At 35.4% G+C, this 16,856-nt stretch overlaps 1 protein-coding gene across 2 annotated transcripts in view; it reads right to left on the bottom strand.

The window, feature by feature from the left end:
• The window catches only part of LOC126653308 (adhesion G protein-coupled receptor A1-like), a 270,064-nt gene that overhangs the window by 220,348 nt on the left and 32,860 nt on the right, over window positions 1-16,856 (bottom strand). Inside the window, exon 2 of one of the 2 annotated variants that reach the window (XM_050340872.1) lies at window positions 7,221-7,292. In XM_050340872.1, coding sequence (XP_050196829.1) covers window positions 7,221-7,292 — 72 coding nt within the window. Of the gene's footprint in view, window positions 1-7,220; window positions 7,293-16,856 lie in introns of those variants that run through there. The other variant, XM_050340873.1, reaches the window with a different exon arrangement.

The raw sequence follows: 16,856 nt of genomic DNA, 5'->3' as shown, positions 1-16,856 counted from the left end.
ATTACAGTTGACCAAGCACCAAAGAGAGGTAAAATCCCTGGGCTGCAGCCACCACAAAGAACGACTGGTCTCAGAAGATGCAGAAGGAGCTCCAGGACAAGTAAGGAATCTGGTTCTAACCCTGGGATATGGTACAAGCCCCAGAAAAAATATCTTAGAGCAACTGACCATGGCATTTATTACCAAATGGCTAAGTAGATGTGTGTATTAAGCTCTGAAAAATACAAGCCCTATTTACAAGCTTAACACTCATTTTCTTGGTAGAAATTGATTCTTTCATGCTCCAGAATGATCCTCAAAAACCATTCTTTCACAAAAAGCTATTCTAATTTTAGGTGATAAATTATTATTATGTACACAAATATTTTCTTACCTCTTTCTGATCTGTACACTGCCTACGTTCATTGTTTGTTTGGGCTTTTTCCCTTCCCGTTATTTGTAAAGCACTTCATTTCCTGAGTATCTCCAATGCTCCAAACCAATTATGTGCAATAGACACATCTCTGAATGAACAGGTACCTTAACTTCAGTAATTTGTTAATTTTCAGAACTTTGCTTTTTGAGCTCAATTGTTATAATTGCCTTTGTACTGATTTCATTGCAGGCAAACACACCTATCGATTAAAAAACTGCTATCGACATTATCTGCATCAAGCACTGACAAAGGGCACAATCCTGTCTCATGTAAACACTATTTCAACATAATCAAAAAGACAATTTCTTCATCTGACACTGAAACCAAAAGGGTAACTCAAAGTTCAATGACTGCCAAGAGGATCATGAATTGTTTTCAGTCCAGTTTAGAGCAAGTGCACAAAGCACAGCCTTGCTCCAGGAGAAAAATCATTCCCCACGACTATCCCCATCCTTCCTCACCTACCAGAAGATGATCAACCACTTCAAATCGTATGAGGTTTTTTTGTAAACTATTACAACAAGTCAAGACAATAAGAAATCTTACATGGAAAACTGCTTATAATTCCCCAGGATTCCTAGACATATTACTAGACAAGAAAAAACAATGGCTGCAGCATCTGTACTTTTGTTCTTTGAGAATATTTAAGATGAATTTAAACAAAGAATCTGTTTGTTATCATCATCAACTAGATCTAGAGAATTTAATAAATCCATGCAGGATTTGAAATACAAGAAGTGATGAGAAAACTTCAGATCCTTGAAAGGAATTTGCATTTATTTTTCTTTCTTCATATTTCTCCAGATACAGACACTAGATTAAACCAGTTTTATTCGTACCACAACTATTTACACAACAAGCAACTCTATGAAATAGATTTGTAAATTGCCTTTCCCTGAGTAACATCACAGTATTTCCCTAAACACAGCTAAATGGTATTTGAGGTCTACAAGATTATTAATCTATTTTCTCTTAAAAGTGCTTGCATGAAGTTAGGGGCACACTCCTTAGCTGCAAGCTCTTCAGGGATAAAAAAAAAATAGGATAGTTGCACAGCTGGATACCGGCTGTCATTTTGAAATATTATTAGTTCATAATAACCACTATTTCTCTATTTTTACAACAATCCAAAAAAGAACACAAAATCCTAAATCTAATTTATGAAGTTTCTAACTTCAAAGATGTCATACACATGTGTTGAAAGTAAAATTGTTTAACAATTTCTTTCAGCATATTTCCAATCTTTCACAGTACCTAGGAAGAACATCTGTTTCTTCGTGTGTGTGCATACACATTTCAAATGTATGGGCAGGGAAATAAATGAAGAGGCCAGCAATTTAGAGAACGTAAATTGTATGCTTAAAAATGTACTTTACACATTCACCACCTGAATTTTGCTAAAGAACTTCTAAATATCCTATTTTTATGCCAACTGCATAACGACATGTTTTTTTCTAAGGTCTAATTTTTTGTGCTTATCTTTCCAGCCCTTTTCATCCCTCAAGTTAATGTGTTATTATTTCAGTCACACACCACAACATATAGTTGCAGAATGTCACACTGAAATCTACTGAAAGCAGCTTTTAGGTAAACTTGTCTAATAGCAACTGAGGACAACGTGGCTGTATAGCACTGACACATGGTTGGTAACTTCACACTACAGCAACAGTTAATAAAAGAACACCCAATCTAAGCAAGACGTGGTTGAGTAAGGCCGATCTATACAGTTAACAAAAAATAAAAACAAAAAATAAATGCAATTCTGAATTCTTCCAGATACTTCAGTATTATTTTTCTTTGTCTAGAAATGCTTCTAGGAACACTGGGAAAATGTAACAAAGCAAGTTTCTGTAAAACAGTCACTGCTGCAGTACTAGTGCCTGGCATGCTTTTCTTCTGGGTCAACTGTGACAAACTCGTGTAATCTTGCTTAGTGATCTTTCAGCCCAATTTCCCAAGAAAACACTGCTTATGCAATCACAGTCTGTTTGTGTACGTTTCTTTATTTTTGTTTGCTGGTTCCCTCCCAATAGCTTCTGAACCCATCAAAGAGTTTCAGTCACTGGGACAAAGGAACAACAGTCTCAGAGGTAATTATGCTCCTATAAACTTGATGAAAAAGTATATTTGGTTATAAAACAGAGACTTCATACATCCACTTCAGAAAATACCAAGCACACAATCAATCCTATTAAGCACCAGGAAGCCCAGGAAGTGGAGAAGCCACAAAAGGCTACCCAGTTACAGGTAACATGGGGAGGTAGCTCAGAACATGGGCTGTCCAGGCAGTTGCAATGTAGTGGCCACTCGCAAAGTAAGAAAATTAGTAGTGTAGATAATAGCTGAGATACACAGTGTTTTGTGCCAGCTAGTATCAGGATGATATCAGATTTAATTTCCTAGTCTGGATCTTGACTTTGGGTCCAGCATAGCTGGAGCACCTGGCCCAACAACCTCAGCCACTGCCCCCAGAAGCATCATGTGGACTACGGCTGGACAAATATTCTCAAGCATAAAAAGACTTGCCCCAGCTCTTTCTAATACTATTACTTTGCTGCACACTGTTGGGAGACAGTGAGATGTCTTTGGAGCAGCATCCATACCATATACTGCCACGAGAAGGCATCTGCTCATAACTTGATAATCTGCACTAGCCTATGATTCCTTGGGTAATAGCAATGGTTAACCCTACTGACCATAAGTTAAAAAAAAACATAAATACATAAAAATATTTTTTTAAAAAGTGAACTAATTAACAGATTTTTCTATTGAACATATTGTTCCAATCTATGGAGTAACTATACCATAGAATTACATAGACAATTTGTCAGTTGTTCATAACCTTCCAAATATTTTAACTATATGAGAGCTTGCAGATTGCTCACACTTCACTTGAAAGGGCTACCTCACTCTTTCAGAGCTTTGAAAGCCCACTTTGCCTTTCTTTTATGGTACCTAGAGCATATGAAAAACTTATTATATGTGTTTGATGCTGTCCTGCTCAGACCAGTGCATCTCCTGGGAAGACAGGACACTGATTGCAGACAGGGAAGGCACTGAAACTGAAACTATTATGAGCTGTCAAGTCTTTGCTCCAAGCTTCAGATCCAAACTGAATTCTCAGCCTCCTGCATGTAAAGACAGCCACATCCACAGGGTGTATCCCAGAAATGAGTTCAAGGTGCGCATTCCTATTTATGGAATTTATGGTCTGTGGATCTCTTCTGGTTAAATTCCACAAAGCTCTTCATATTTTAATAAACCCTTCCTTTACCACACTTGCTTCTAAAATACACCATATAATACCTAAGTTTACAGAAAGTTTTTATTCTCACATGGTACTTAAGTAACGATGTCCACTTCTTAGTGCCTCTTGTTAGTACTGCAGTGTAAGCTCAGAGGCACAGAGGCACATCACGCTCCAGATGCCGTAACACATTTGTGAGCCAAAACAGCACAAGGCAGCCAATTCCTAGCTTCAGAAAACCTGAACTGTGGAAAGAGACTGCCATCTCTACAGATCACTCATGAGTCACCGTTCATACGCATACAAAAAATAGAAAATGCACCGTTTGGGAGACAATGTTTTTCAAAGCAGTTTTACAAACTGCCCAGTAAAAATATTATTGTTTCATACATATATTTTGAATGTTATTATGTGGTCTTTATTACAGACACCATTACATTACATTCAGTTTTTATATTAAGAAATTATTATTAAATATAGTATTATCCATTAGCTAAGTTGATTAAAGCATGGTGATAATAGCGCCAATGTCATGGGTTTGATCCCTGTACAGGTCATTCACTTAAGAGCTGAACCCAATGATCCCTGTGTGTCCCTTCCAACTCAGAATATTCTTTGATACTGTGATCTATTATTAAAAGGGAAATAGCTGTATCCCCAAACATGTTAGATGGTTGTATCCCCTGAAAAGCTAATATCAGACTTGTTGTTTACAGCAGTAACACAGCTGTAAGACAATCTGAAACGGAAACCGGGTAATTCTCATGCTATGGTTGAAAAAAATTGCAATTTTCTGAAAAGTCTGCAGGAGCAAATACAAATCAGGTGCAACCATATTTAAAAAAAAATAATTAAATGTACAATATTAGGACTCTACAATAATTTCAGCTTCAGAAACATCAATTCTGTCTTACTTTTAGAATGGACAGTCAAGGGGCAAATAACTTATGTTTCTTGACTTGCTTGATTACAGTTGCATAAAATAAGGAGTCCCAGTTTGAGACAACTTCTCAGTGAGGTCTCTTGCTTGTGCAACATGCTACTGAGAAATCACCAGAACCTGGGAAGACTGACATTTCTGTAATCCAATTCCTGTTGTTACATGCATTGAAGAACTAAATAAGAAGGGGAAAGTTGTCACTCTAGTCCAAAAGAGGGTTTAAGCACTCCAAAATAGGGAAGAGCCAGAATATACAAGTCATTCAGTTCCACAAGAAATTTTAATTCTCTAAAGTTTTCAAGTTTAACATTGAATGATTTCATTTCCCACTTAAGCTAACACTCTTCTAGCTCATGATCTCATGGTATCCATAAAAGAATTACTGGCTTACATGATTCTTGCCTCTATGGTATTCACATTATTTTTTGTTCTGAACAGGAACACAAGGACTGCAAAGCCAAATTAAACGAGTAATTCTTAATTCCAGCACACTAGTGTTCTTAAGCACCTAATCTTGTACACTTAACATTATTTTAAAGGAAGCTGGATTTTCCTGCTACTGTACTTCGTAAGATTCTCTGCCTCCCCTTTCAGGCAGGGAATGAAAGTTCTTGGTCCATTTTGAGGAGCCACGAACATCGACAGCAGTTGCTGTCATAGTTCTCTATTTTAAGCACCTGAAGTACTGCTCTGAATAAGCTTCTGTGGAAAAGGCAAAGCTGAGGAAACCTTTGTCCAAGGGCTAGGAGCACTCGTCCAGCTGTAGTTCATTCACACTCACCTCACAGTAGACTATTCCAGCTGTTCTCAACCCTCCAGCTGAAACAGGGATTTCACAGATATTGATAAGAAACATGTGGGGCCAGAATGGCCCTCTATGAAACAGAAACAGCGGCTGAACTTGATGAGAATGTCATCACTTGAAATCTTGTCTTTATGGACCACTTATGGATTTTGTATTAACACCACAGCCAAACAGAATTATATACAGAGGAGATGATACTCACTTCTGTAATACTGTGAAAAATCAGCACAAGAAAATGAAAAAGGTTTAGATCATGATGATACTTGAGGCAACACAACTAAGGCAGTTTTTCTGGTTTTCCCCTGTTCTCAATACTGTTTGAAATACCTTTTCAGGTTGAAGTATTTCTTTCACTAGTTAACTAATAAAGTTCTTAAAAGTGCATGCTGAGTATGATTCCCCAACGTAAATTAAACCTTAAAAAAAACTCCAGAGGAAATCTTTTGTGTGGTTCTAAACAGTAACGATTTACTTACATTACATTAGAACTTAATTTACTAATTTCCCTTCTTTCAATAAATTTGTAATCCTATCCGATGTTCTAAACAATTTTGTCTAAAATACTTGCAAATTCTTTACAAACCTCATATCAGTGTTTCATCTAAGATTAAATTAGTTAGTAAATAACACACCACTCTTCATTTCATACAATTTAATATTCCCTACCATTTAATACATTAATATTTGACATTTTAAAAGTATTTGAAACAACTATAACCACAGGCAGACAAAATGCAGCATTCCTTCGCATAAACGTTCAGATGGCTGGCTTTATCCAATCCCTTCAAAGTGCTTAAGGGATTGCTCCAGACCTTGAAGTAAGTTGTTTATTTTGATGTCACTGTTAGAATATCCAAACATCTCAGTATTGTATACTTACCCACCTTATTACACAGCCATAAACAGCATGCATATCACATGCATCTATAGTAAAAATATTGGCTAAAGTTGATTTTGATATGTAATTTCTTTGCATATGGAAATATTTGTACAACACAGAATATATTCATGAATGCAGCAACTATTTTATATCAACAGCTCAACATAATGAAGATATTCTTACAAACCAATGTAAAAATAATTTAGCTTAAGCTGCAGGAGATACTGTAAGATAGGCATGACATAATTACTCATTTTAGATGCACTGGCAACACAAGCTACCTATAGATATAAAAAGTAGCCTTTTAGGCCTGCTCACATGATTATTCTCAAATGAGTGGCCTGTATATACAGAAAGTAGTGTTATTATAGTATAGCTGTTACTGCTTATTTATTTCCATTTAAGTTTCCAAATGTTTTCTTCCTAACTCACTAGTTTCTCCTGAGCAACTCTTCCTCCCTCCAAATACTGGCTAGAAATACATGGAGATTTATCAATGTCATCATCTGCTTCAGTGATAAGTACTGTCCAATTTCTTGAGATTATAATTAAAATACAGAAAAAAATAAAATTAGTGTGAATTAAAATGGAAGTACTGGAGAGCAACGAGTTAAATAACCCAAACTACATGTCAGGTATATTAGTGTTACCATTACATATACCAGTTTTCACTGTGATAGTGTACATAGTGTAGTACAAGCCCTTGACTGGATGTTTATTTTAGTTCCAAATTGATGGCAGTGCTTTCCTGTATTTTCCACGTCCATCCCCCTGCACTCATTCTTAGGCTGTTTCTTAACCTGATGACTGCCTAAAAACTCTACTGTGCAATACAGTTCAGAACATCTCAACTTCATTATCTGATGTTGTTTCTATATTTAAAGTACAAAGACTTTTTAATTGAAGGTGGAATGAGGCTGATCAGTTACTCACAGTCTCTCCAGGGATCTCAGCCCGAAGAAAGAGCCATTCTTCAACCCCAAGATCTTGTTGTTACTCAGAATCCTACAAGAAGTCAGGACATAATCTAGTTAATAGAACATGATAATTCCACTGATTTAAAACACATAATTATAGTAAATGACTGCTCTGTAAAATACTACTCACAAAATTCACTGCCTCATTTGCATTTTCTCATCATAGCAGTAAATAAAGATTACCATTTCCCTAAGTGCATAGTTCTTTCTTTATTAAATAAAAGCACAGTCAAGAAATATGTCAACAAATAAATTTTGACTTCCATCTTGAAAGCTCTAACACTGTTAAATGCCCATAATTCACTAGTAGGTTATAAATGACCACAAAGTTACTTGTTGGGCTTCCCAGTCTGCAAAAAGGCAGATAAAACAAAACACAGGTTAAAAACTGTTCAAGATTAGAGGATGATAAAGTCACTTTGCAGTGAGGTAGCAGGGAGGTATAAGAAATTATACCATCAGTGGCTGACATACACAGAGAAATATTTGATTTTCTACAGGAGAGACAAACAAAAACAGACAAGTCCAAAAGTGCTTTCCTGTTGCAACCTCTGCACAGCAGAAATTCAGTAATTAAGTTATGCCTGACCCATCAAGCACCACCACCATCACATACACATGCAAACTGGTCCTGCATCCAGGCCACTGAAAAAGTTTTCTGTTCCTCCTCTTCATGTTAAACAACTGTTGATTTCACAAGTGGTTCTTCCTAGTTTAGTCATTTTCCACCACTATATATTCCCAGCTATTTCAGAAGCAATACAATGCAAATATGTACTCATTCTGAAGACGTTACTTAAAAACATTTCAATATTCAATAGAAATGCAATTCATTTTAGAAGCTTGAGAAATTGTTTTTAAGCAGACCTAATGATAATGCAATATGCAGAAGAAACGTTTGTCTCTGAAAAAATCTAATTCCAACTGCTTGAGAAATGAGTCTTTTAATGTAACATTTACAATATATTATACTTCCCTAGTCCATAAAATTACATTTCAAAATAAGATACATAGCTTGCAGTAAGATAGAAAGTAGACCCAAAAAATTCAAAAGAAATTTTATGCTCTTAACTAGCAAAGTTCAGATCTCTTTAGTCGATCTTTTATTTTTTGCAAAGTTTTAAAACAATCTGTTAAAGAAGACTATCTTAACTTGTCTCACTGCTAGCATTTCCCATTGCATATGGACAGTAAGTGCTTTGCCCCAGCTTATATCTAATACATAAAATCTCGAGTCTAGGTGCAAACATAACAACACGGAACACTGACTCATAGGGGAAGAGAAAATTATTGATGTAGGAAAGTTAAAATACTGCAATGTTAGTAAGATTTTTTTTGTGAGTTATTTCTAAAATTCATATATAAATGTGTATTTTGATGTGACTTGGTGGCCCACTGTGGGCCATCCACATGGAGAACAGAGGAGCTCAGACCTGACCTGTGCATTATCACACTGTGTTGCTAATGAATACACTTGTGCAGCAACATAACTCCTCACCCAGAACTGGACAGTAGAACCCACAAGTAGCAGTTTGGGATTGATTATGATCAACACACCCACACATCTGAAAGCACACAGAAACCTATGCTAACAACAAAAATTAAATATGCTCCATATCTCACAGGATCCTCCTTCTACTGCTCAGATTAAAAATCATAGGTATGACAATAAACATTTATCTAATCTACCAACTCTTTTACCATCATAGGAATACATTTCAGCAGTGACATAACACTGGTTTAAAATTTAAAATACCTAAACTAGAAAATGTAAATACATGACATGCTCCATTGCTTTATTCTCAATGTCCTATTACTTTATTCTTGTTTTTTAATTTATTATCTCTTCTGAGGTTGCACAGAACTTGAGTCAGTCAAGAAAAAATGAAGACCCAAAATTAAAATTCGCTGGGCTTGGAAAGACTAACATCATAAATTCCACTTCATACTGGGTCATTTTTTATAATAAGCTGTGTTACAGATAACACCATCTTTGGTCTCTGTTACAATGACATTAGATATAAATATTATATTTGGACAACTCTGCATAGACTAATTTGAAAAGAGACATGCACTTCAGAACTCTCATCTGGCTTAGATACAACTAGTTCTGTCTTTGAAAAATTTTCATGGTGCCAATTTGTTTTTCCAGCCTTCTACTCATTCGTCCCAGAAAAAGATGGCAGTCTGAACTTTGCTGCCAATTCCATCAAAATGCAGCACAAGTCAGCTGGTCTCCTACTCTACCTCTGTGCCTCCTTCTGTACAGCCCTACATGTGTAGACTGAAATCAGTATCATTAACCCACATAAAATAAACTCCTACAAATTCAAGAGAACTATCAAACTAGTAATAAATCACAAGATGAAGCAGAGCATTTAGTTCATAAATGGAACACAGTTCATAAATTAGTAAACACAGTTCATGTTCTTCAATATTGCTCTCATTTATTTTTATGAAAGATAAACTGAGTCTTGAAAAATATAAGACACCACAAAATCAAAAACAAAACAAAACTAAACAAAACAAAACTTAGATATGTAGATTTGAGCTTCTAAATGAAAACTTTCAAATCTTTACACCAGACTTTCACAGAGACTTTCACAGAGATCAAGTTTCAAAAATTAAGTTTCCTTCAGGGTCTCCTATTCTCTACAGTGCCAACTAAAATTCAGGTTTCATAAACAAAGTAATATGGGTATCATAGTTAAAATACAGTTCTTTTTCTGTTCACAATCACAGTTTTAGAGAATCCTAGCATTCCAATAAGGTCCATGGGGAAAAGAACATCCTCTGTAACAACACAAGTTATGTACATTTTATTCAGCTGGTTGGTACTGCTACATAGGAAGAATCCACCTGCTTTTAATTAGCTTTAGTGATGTGCAAGAACTTGCAACAGGCTGTTATCAAGAAGGATTTGGTTTGCACTGAAGATCAATTCTGTGAATACAATGAATAACCTTTCTGGCAAACATAAATCACATTATTTGTCATAAAGTAATGAAGCACTTAGTAAACTTTCGATGCAACTCATAACATTCTTCTCTTCTGAGGACATTAGCTGTGGGAATGAGGACAGAAGAGAGGAAAGTTTTGGTTACAATGTTCAGTATACTAACTCAGAAATGAGATTTAACTAGAGATGATGGAAAATCTTTTCAAGTAATCAATGCCAGGACAAATTGTGGCTCTTACAGATGCTGAAATTACACTGAATAATTCTGTACATTATTTCTTCAGAAAAGTAACAAAATGGACACGAAATGAATGAAGTAGGGTTGAAAAAGAAAGGTCTCTTTTTTCCCTTGAATACAGTCACCTGCTTATAGAGAGATGTTTCTAAATAAAGACATGCAGAAAAATTTCAGTGAAGAGCACCCTTTTATTTTCTGATCTAAAGGTTTGGTGGATAAAGACATGAAAAAAAAGTGATATTCACATATTTGATTTTGAATACCTTATAACAAAATGATAACTTTCAGATGTAACAGAAACTGACTCACTTATTTTAATAAAAGTTTAAATATAGGCTGGATTTTAAAAATGAACCACTGCTATGCACCCACTATGATTAAGCAGTTCTCACATTTTATTTATCTATAGCATTTTCACTTAGTTGTTTTTTGTTTGTTTGTTTGTCTTCTGATGTGCTAGTGAATACCAGTAATGAGTCTCACTACACATTGCAACTAGGCAGCTGGTTTAAATAATTATCAATTTCTAACCATGTGCTAAGAATCTCACATTTTTGACATTTTATTTTGGCAGAAGAAACACTGAGAAAATGAGCACCCTTTATTTCAGTGAAGCTATTTTCCAAACCCAAAATCCACCTAAAGGTTTTTTGGTGTTGTTTTGCGGTTGGAATTTTTTTTTTTTGGGGGGGGGGGGGGGGATGGGCTGTTTCTGTTTGTTTTGGTTTTGGTCTTTTTTGTTAAAAAAAAAGTTTCCAGAGAAGTTCTCTAATAAGTATTTATTTAAAGTTCAGTTTGCAAATTGTCATTGCACAGTGTATTAATGATTCTACCTCAAGTAACTGAAAATTCAAATCAAGGTACTTTCAGCCCCAGCTCTCACGGGATACAACTAAAATAGTGCTGGGGAGCAATTCACTAGTCAGAACCACTCTGCTGATCAGACACATTATGAACCATTTGCTCACTTCAGCTGACCCTTTCAATCTTACGTTCCTGCTGCTCCTTCTCCCAAAACACTTAGGGGCACAGTTGACCCCAGGGAGAAGATATTAACTCTACAGTAGATTTGTCCTTTCCTGGCCCTGTGGAGCCTTCCAGCACTATTCTTGCATGCTCTGAAGGGATATCATTCAAACACCGTCTCCTGACATGCACTGACATCCTAAATCATGCAATCCATGCGTGTGGTTTCATGACGCAAATGTACAACTCTGGTGTGCTGCAACACAGGCTGCACACTATGTCATCCATCCTGCACTGGGAACAAACCAAAAAACCTCATGTATACACAAAGACCAAAACCATGCCGGTGGAGAAGCATGGGCAGTAAATAAGCCATTGCTTCCACTCTCTCCTGGACCTCTTCCTGTAGCAGCACAGACATACCTAAAAGAAAAAATTGTTCTAAAATGATAAAAGTAATCTCTCTAATTTTCTTTCTTCCATTTGAATTAAACAAGTCACAAATCAGAGTTTGCTTAAATTGATTGTACAATTTTTGGTTTTGTGAAACCTTTCAAAGTACAAAATTATGCAGTCCTGTGCAACGAAGTGTCATTCAAGCATAAAATATGCCCAGCATAAGAGAATTTACTGTAGTATTTTAAAAGTATTTAATAAAAAGCTCTCAATCTTAATGCAAACAAACTTCAACTTCCTACAACCCCTCAAGCAGAGAGAAGGAACCTTTTTATCATGCCTCCAAAGTCAATGGACTTGAGTTCCCTTGATATTAGAGTAAACAAATTCCACAGCTGAAGCTTCTTCAGTAGGATGGTGCTGCATCCACCAGTAAAGCCTAAAGCCTGGGAGCTCACAGAGCAGTGTATCCACAGAGAAAGTACAGCTCAGTTAACCAAATCCAAGACAAGGCTTTTAGATTCCCAAATGCATAGTGAATGTAGAAGGAAGTGTGACCCATTACTGAAAATATGTATTTCCTCTGATAAAACTCACAGGGGAAAATACACAAAAACCACAAGCAAAAATCCCCCACCCAAACATCATGAAAAAACCAGTAAAATGTCAACTTTCACTTGATTTTCTGCTGAGAAGCCCAGGAGCTGGTACAGACCAGAAATGACCCAGTCCTGTGTCTAGCTGGAAAATTAATCCCTCCAAAATTCTTCCTTTAAGCCCTACTCACTGAACCCAGCTAAAGGGGCACTGAAGTGCTACAGGAAACACCAACCAGAAGACAAACCACACCTGCCCCTGTTGTGCATTTCCTCTTAATTCCTATTTGGTTTTCCACTTCTCAAGTAAAAAGGTGTGTTAGATAGAACCAAGATAATTTGCCAAAAGATAGAAAGCTTGGTTCACTAAGTCTGTGTATCTGGGACCACTGTGCTGGGGCTGTGTTCAGGAATTGTGTTTCAAGTTCTGCAGTTTCTCTTACACACTAACTTAAGATCAGGCAAATGGGAATACCTTTTCTTTTAAAACACCAATTTAAGTATGAATAGTAGTTAATAATTTTTCATGGAAGCCTGACAATAATTGACATGTTGTAGTTTAAGCCATTTGTTCTCTTTACATGTGGTTAGATACAAAGGGAGTGCAAGCAGACATCCTGTGAAATCCCTGGACACAATGATAGGGAAAAATGTATTTTATTTCTTTACACTATCAGAATAAGACCAGAATAATTTATATTGTCATGCTACAGTGTAAAATAAAAACCTAAGTTTTATTAAAACTTTAACTTTTTTTAAACCTTTCCTTTAAGGTTTCAAAATCCTTCTCAGTAAATAAGAGTATTATTTATTCCCACAACATCCATAATTCATTGAGAGCTGCACCACAGGAACAAATTAAGAAGTAGCTTGAACCACAAACATGGCAGGAGTAGAAAAGAAAAAAGGATTCCTTCTTTTTGTGCCACACATGTTGAAACATGGAGCTATCATAAAATATAGGTAGCACCAGCACTTTACTTTTCCCACTCCAAACTGAAAACCACAGCTGAGCTGCCCCTAGGACTTGAATAGATTAATATTAGAATTATACAGATAAACTGAGAAAGAAGTCATAGAACAATAACAAAACTGATTGAACAAGTGAAAAGAGAAAAATGACTGAAAACAGTACTGACAACTCACGAGATGAATGGGGTGTGGTGGACATCTATACAGTTTGATACCCAAACAGAAAGCAGGAAGAAGTTGTAAAGATATGAGAATTATTTATCAATTCAGTATATATCAGTATTTGTGTACAGTAATTCAGAGTGCCTGCTTCTCTGACTGACTTTGAGAATATCAAAAATTTGAAAAGCATAAAGATAAGTTTTCAGAATACTAAAGACTAATATAATGCTTTAAAGGGAAACCTCTCTTCCTGAAGGGGATTGTGGCCCATTGTATTGTCTTTTCAAACTAAACAAAGTGTATGGTCAGCATTATTAAAAGGAATCAGACAAAAGTCCCATAGGAAGCAATAAAACCTAGTCTTTCATCACCTCTAATTCCAGCTGGTTTTATCGTTATCTTTAATATATACCAGCTTTTGTTAAACCCATTCACTTGCAGCATAACCAATCCTAAGCATTAGTGAAAACGGAAAAATATTCAAAATTGCCTTCTGTTGTAGATAGTAAGTTCATGTGGGAAAAAAACCACAAACAGTTACAGCCAAAAAGGCAATAACAGCTTACTAATTATCCTTCTAACTAGCACAGTACCAGCAGAACTGCTATTTCCAGATCTTGACATTATGTGATGATAGCAAAAGAAGCAATGAAAGCATAAGCATCAAGAAATTTCCATTTAGGTAATTATTTATTTACATGAAAATCCTTCCAAAAGTGCAAAGTATTGCTAATAGCCTGTCATACATTTAATGGAATGTAGGATTAACTGTAGCTGACCACTCATATTATGGAAACATACTACTGCTTTTGTGGAAAATTACTGTTCAACAGCCCCACTCTCAGTAATTCAAAGTATAATGCAAAATTCTTATTTTTTTGGCTATGTTGTTCATACTGATGGTTTTTCATCAATAGTCCTCTTGGGTGATGTGAGAGACTGCTAAGTCACATTCAAAATACCAAAGCCAGAAAGTTCTGGCATTAATTATCACACCAACTGATTTAATTAGGTAAAATCATATTCAAGAGCCTTTTTGTGTAAGCAACATCACAATTCAAACAGTAAAACAAAATATTATCATCACTAGCAGGACACACAACTCATTCCCTCCCTAATATTGGTTTAGTGGTATTAATGTATTAACAAAAGGAAGCAGCAAGGTCACTTTCAAATAGAAATTTTAATATGATTTCTTAACAGTGGGGGAGTTAAAGAGTTTTCAGCTCTTGAAACAAGCCCACTCCACTACAGGATGATATTAATTAACTGAACAGGGCAAGAAGCAGTAGGAATCAAAGCATTACTAATAGGACTGTAAGTACTTCAGAAAAGAAATGTACTTGTCTATTTTATGACTTTTGTCAAGCACCAGCAAATTTCTGAACTAGATGATCCTATTAAAACTTTTTTTACACAAGAACTTTAAGGTCTAAAGGTTATTTTTATAGATCAATGAACAGCCATTGTCATACAGGATTCTCTGCTCAGAGTTTAATCAATTGTATTCAATAAAGTCAATAGCTGGAAAACTTATGTCATTAGTGGATGATTGTAGAAAAAGGTTTGACAATATAAACAGTACGTAGACTAGAATTATGCAGTACTATTTCCTAAAATCACATAATATTGAACTGAACATGATGAATCATTACTATTTTATTACAACATGTACACGTACTCATAACATCATTAAACTGTCTGGATAAATCCTGCTTTTATAAGTTTTGAACTTGAGTGCAGATAACTTTTTCAAATGTAATTTAAAAAAACCACAAACACATGATCTTTCAATAAGACAGCATTTTCTTTTGAAGAGATAATTTTATCTAAGTGTACTTTTGGACTACGTCACTATACCTACCATGTGCATGGTCTTTACATAAGAGATAGTTACGTGTGTTTAACTTTCTATAATGGGTCCTACTGAGTCTAGCAAAATTATTTACATGAATTAAATTCACCATGTGCATTAATTTTTGAAGATCAAAGATTCTATTGTCAGCATTTTCTTCAGAGAAAGAGAGGAATTGTTCAAAGCTCCCTCTACAATAGAAAGGAAATGCTTATGTCTGAACTTGCAATAAAACACCATTTCTAAAAGCATATGTAGGCAACTGGTGACAGCATGGGTCTGCATGCCTTAGTTTTGCCTGTGACTCATTGCACAACCTTCATAAAATGAATATATATTTATAATCCATTTTTAGTGGGAAAAATGAGACTGATACAGAATATGAAAAAAATACAAAGTTCTTCCCCACTGAGTAAGACTCTGTAATATGCAAATTGATTTAATGAAGTGATTGTTTATGGGAGAATTAGCTTTAGATGTGCTTTTCATTCAACTCAGTTGATATTGTGTGGAAATTACATTCTTATGTTTGTTGGTTTCTCATTCACACTTTTATACAATTCACAAACAGCAATGGTGCAAACACCAGGAGGAGGAGAACAGCTGAGAGAACAATGTGCAGACTTGAGCATTTCAGCATGCTTGGCACCAGTTAGAGAGACAAAAGCTGAGCAACATCTCTATCCTATAGAACATGAATTTTTACACTCATTTCAGTGGGATTAAGAAGCTTATTTAGCTTCCCCATTTCAAAATGGTTACTGCAGTGATTTGCCACTGTGATTCATGGCAAGGTCAGCATAACCCTTCCTCTCTCCTGGGTTTATACTCTACTGCTCAGACAAATAATCATCAGCATCCCAAACCGCCTTGCAGCTCTCACAGGTGGGCCAAACCCATTATTTACATTACTTACAATACAATCATGAGGTTTTATTCTAAAACCAAATTTTTAATTCTTATGTTCAAGAATTTTAACAAGATTGTCAAATAAATTATTAAAACTCAATTAAAATTTTTATAAGAAATAACCTTTCATAATTTGGATGTTACTATAACTTACTTCTAAGTCATTTTGGAAAAAGAGTAATATTTCCTGAGTCACCATTCCTTGCTTATTACAGTTCTTATATTACCTTTTATTTCCTTCATAAGATCTTTTCTTAAGCACTATTCTTATTTAGCCAACTGCTCTTCTTTTAAACCCTGAAACACCCATTTTGCTTTCCCCTGTTTCGCTAATCTTGCACATATTTCTAAAACAGCAGTATAAAGTCTCCATATTATTTCTGAAAACTGTACTCAAATTGTCTTCAAAATACTCATGTACCTCAATTACTACAACAGTTAAGAAGAAACAATTGCTGAATATAAATCCAGAAAAATACTAAGAAGTTTCCATCGGAGTAATTATTTTGATTTTCCTCCAAATTGATTTGTTTTTATAA

The sequence above is a fragment of the Myiozetetes cayanensis genome, unplaced genomic scaffold (assembly GCF_022539395.1).
Source record: "Myiozetetes cayanensis isolate MyiCay16 unplaced genomic scaffold, myiCay2020 scf10, whole genome shotgun sequence".
Taxonomy (NCBI): domain Eukaryota; kingdom Metazoa; phylum Chordata; class Aves; order Passeriformes; family Tyrannidae; genus Myiozetetes; species Myiozetetes cayanensis.
This window is presented reverse-complemented; position numbering and strand designations above follow the sequence as displayed.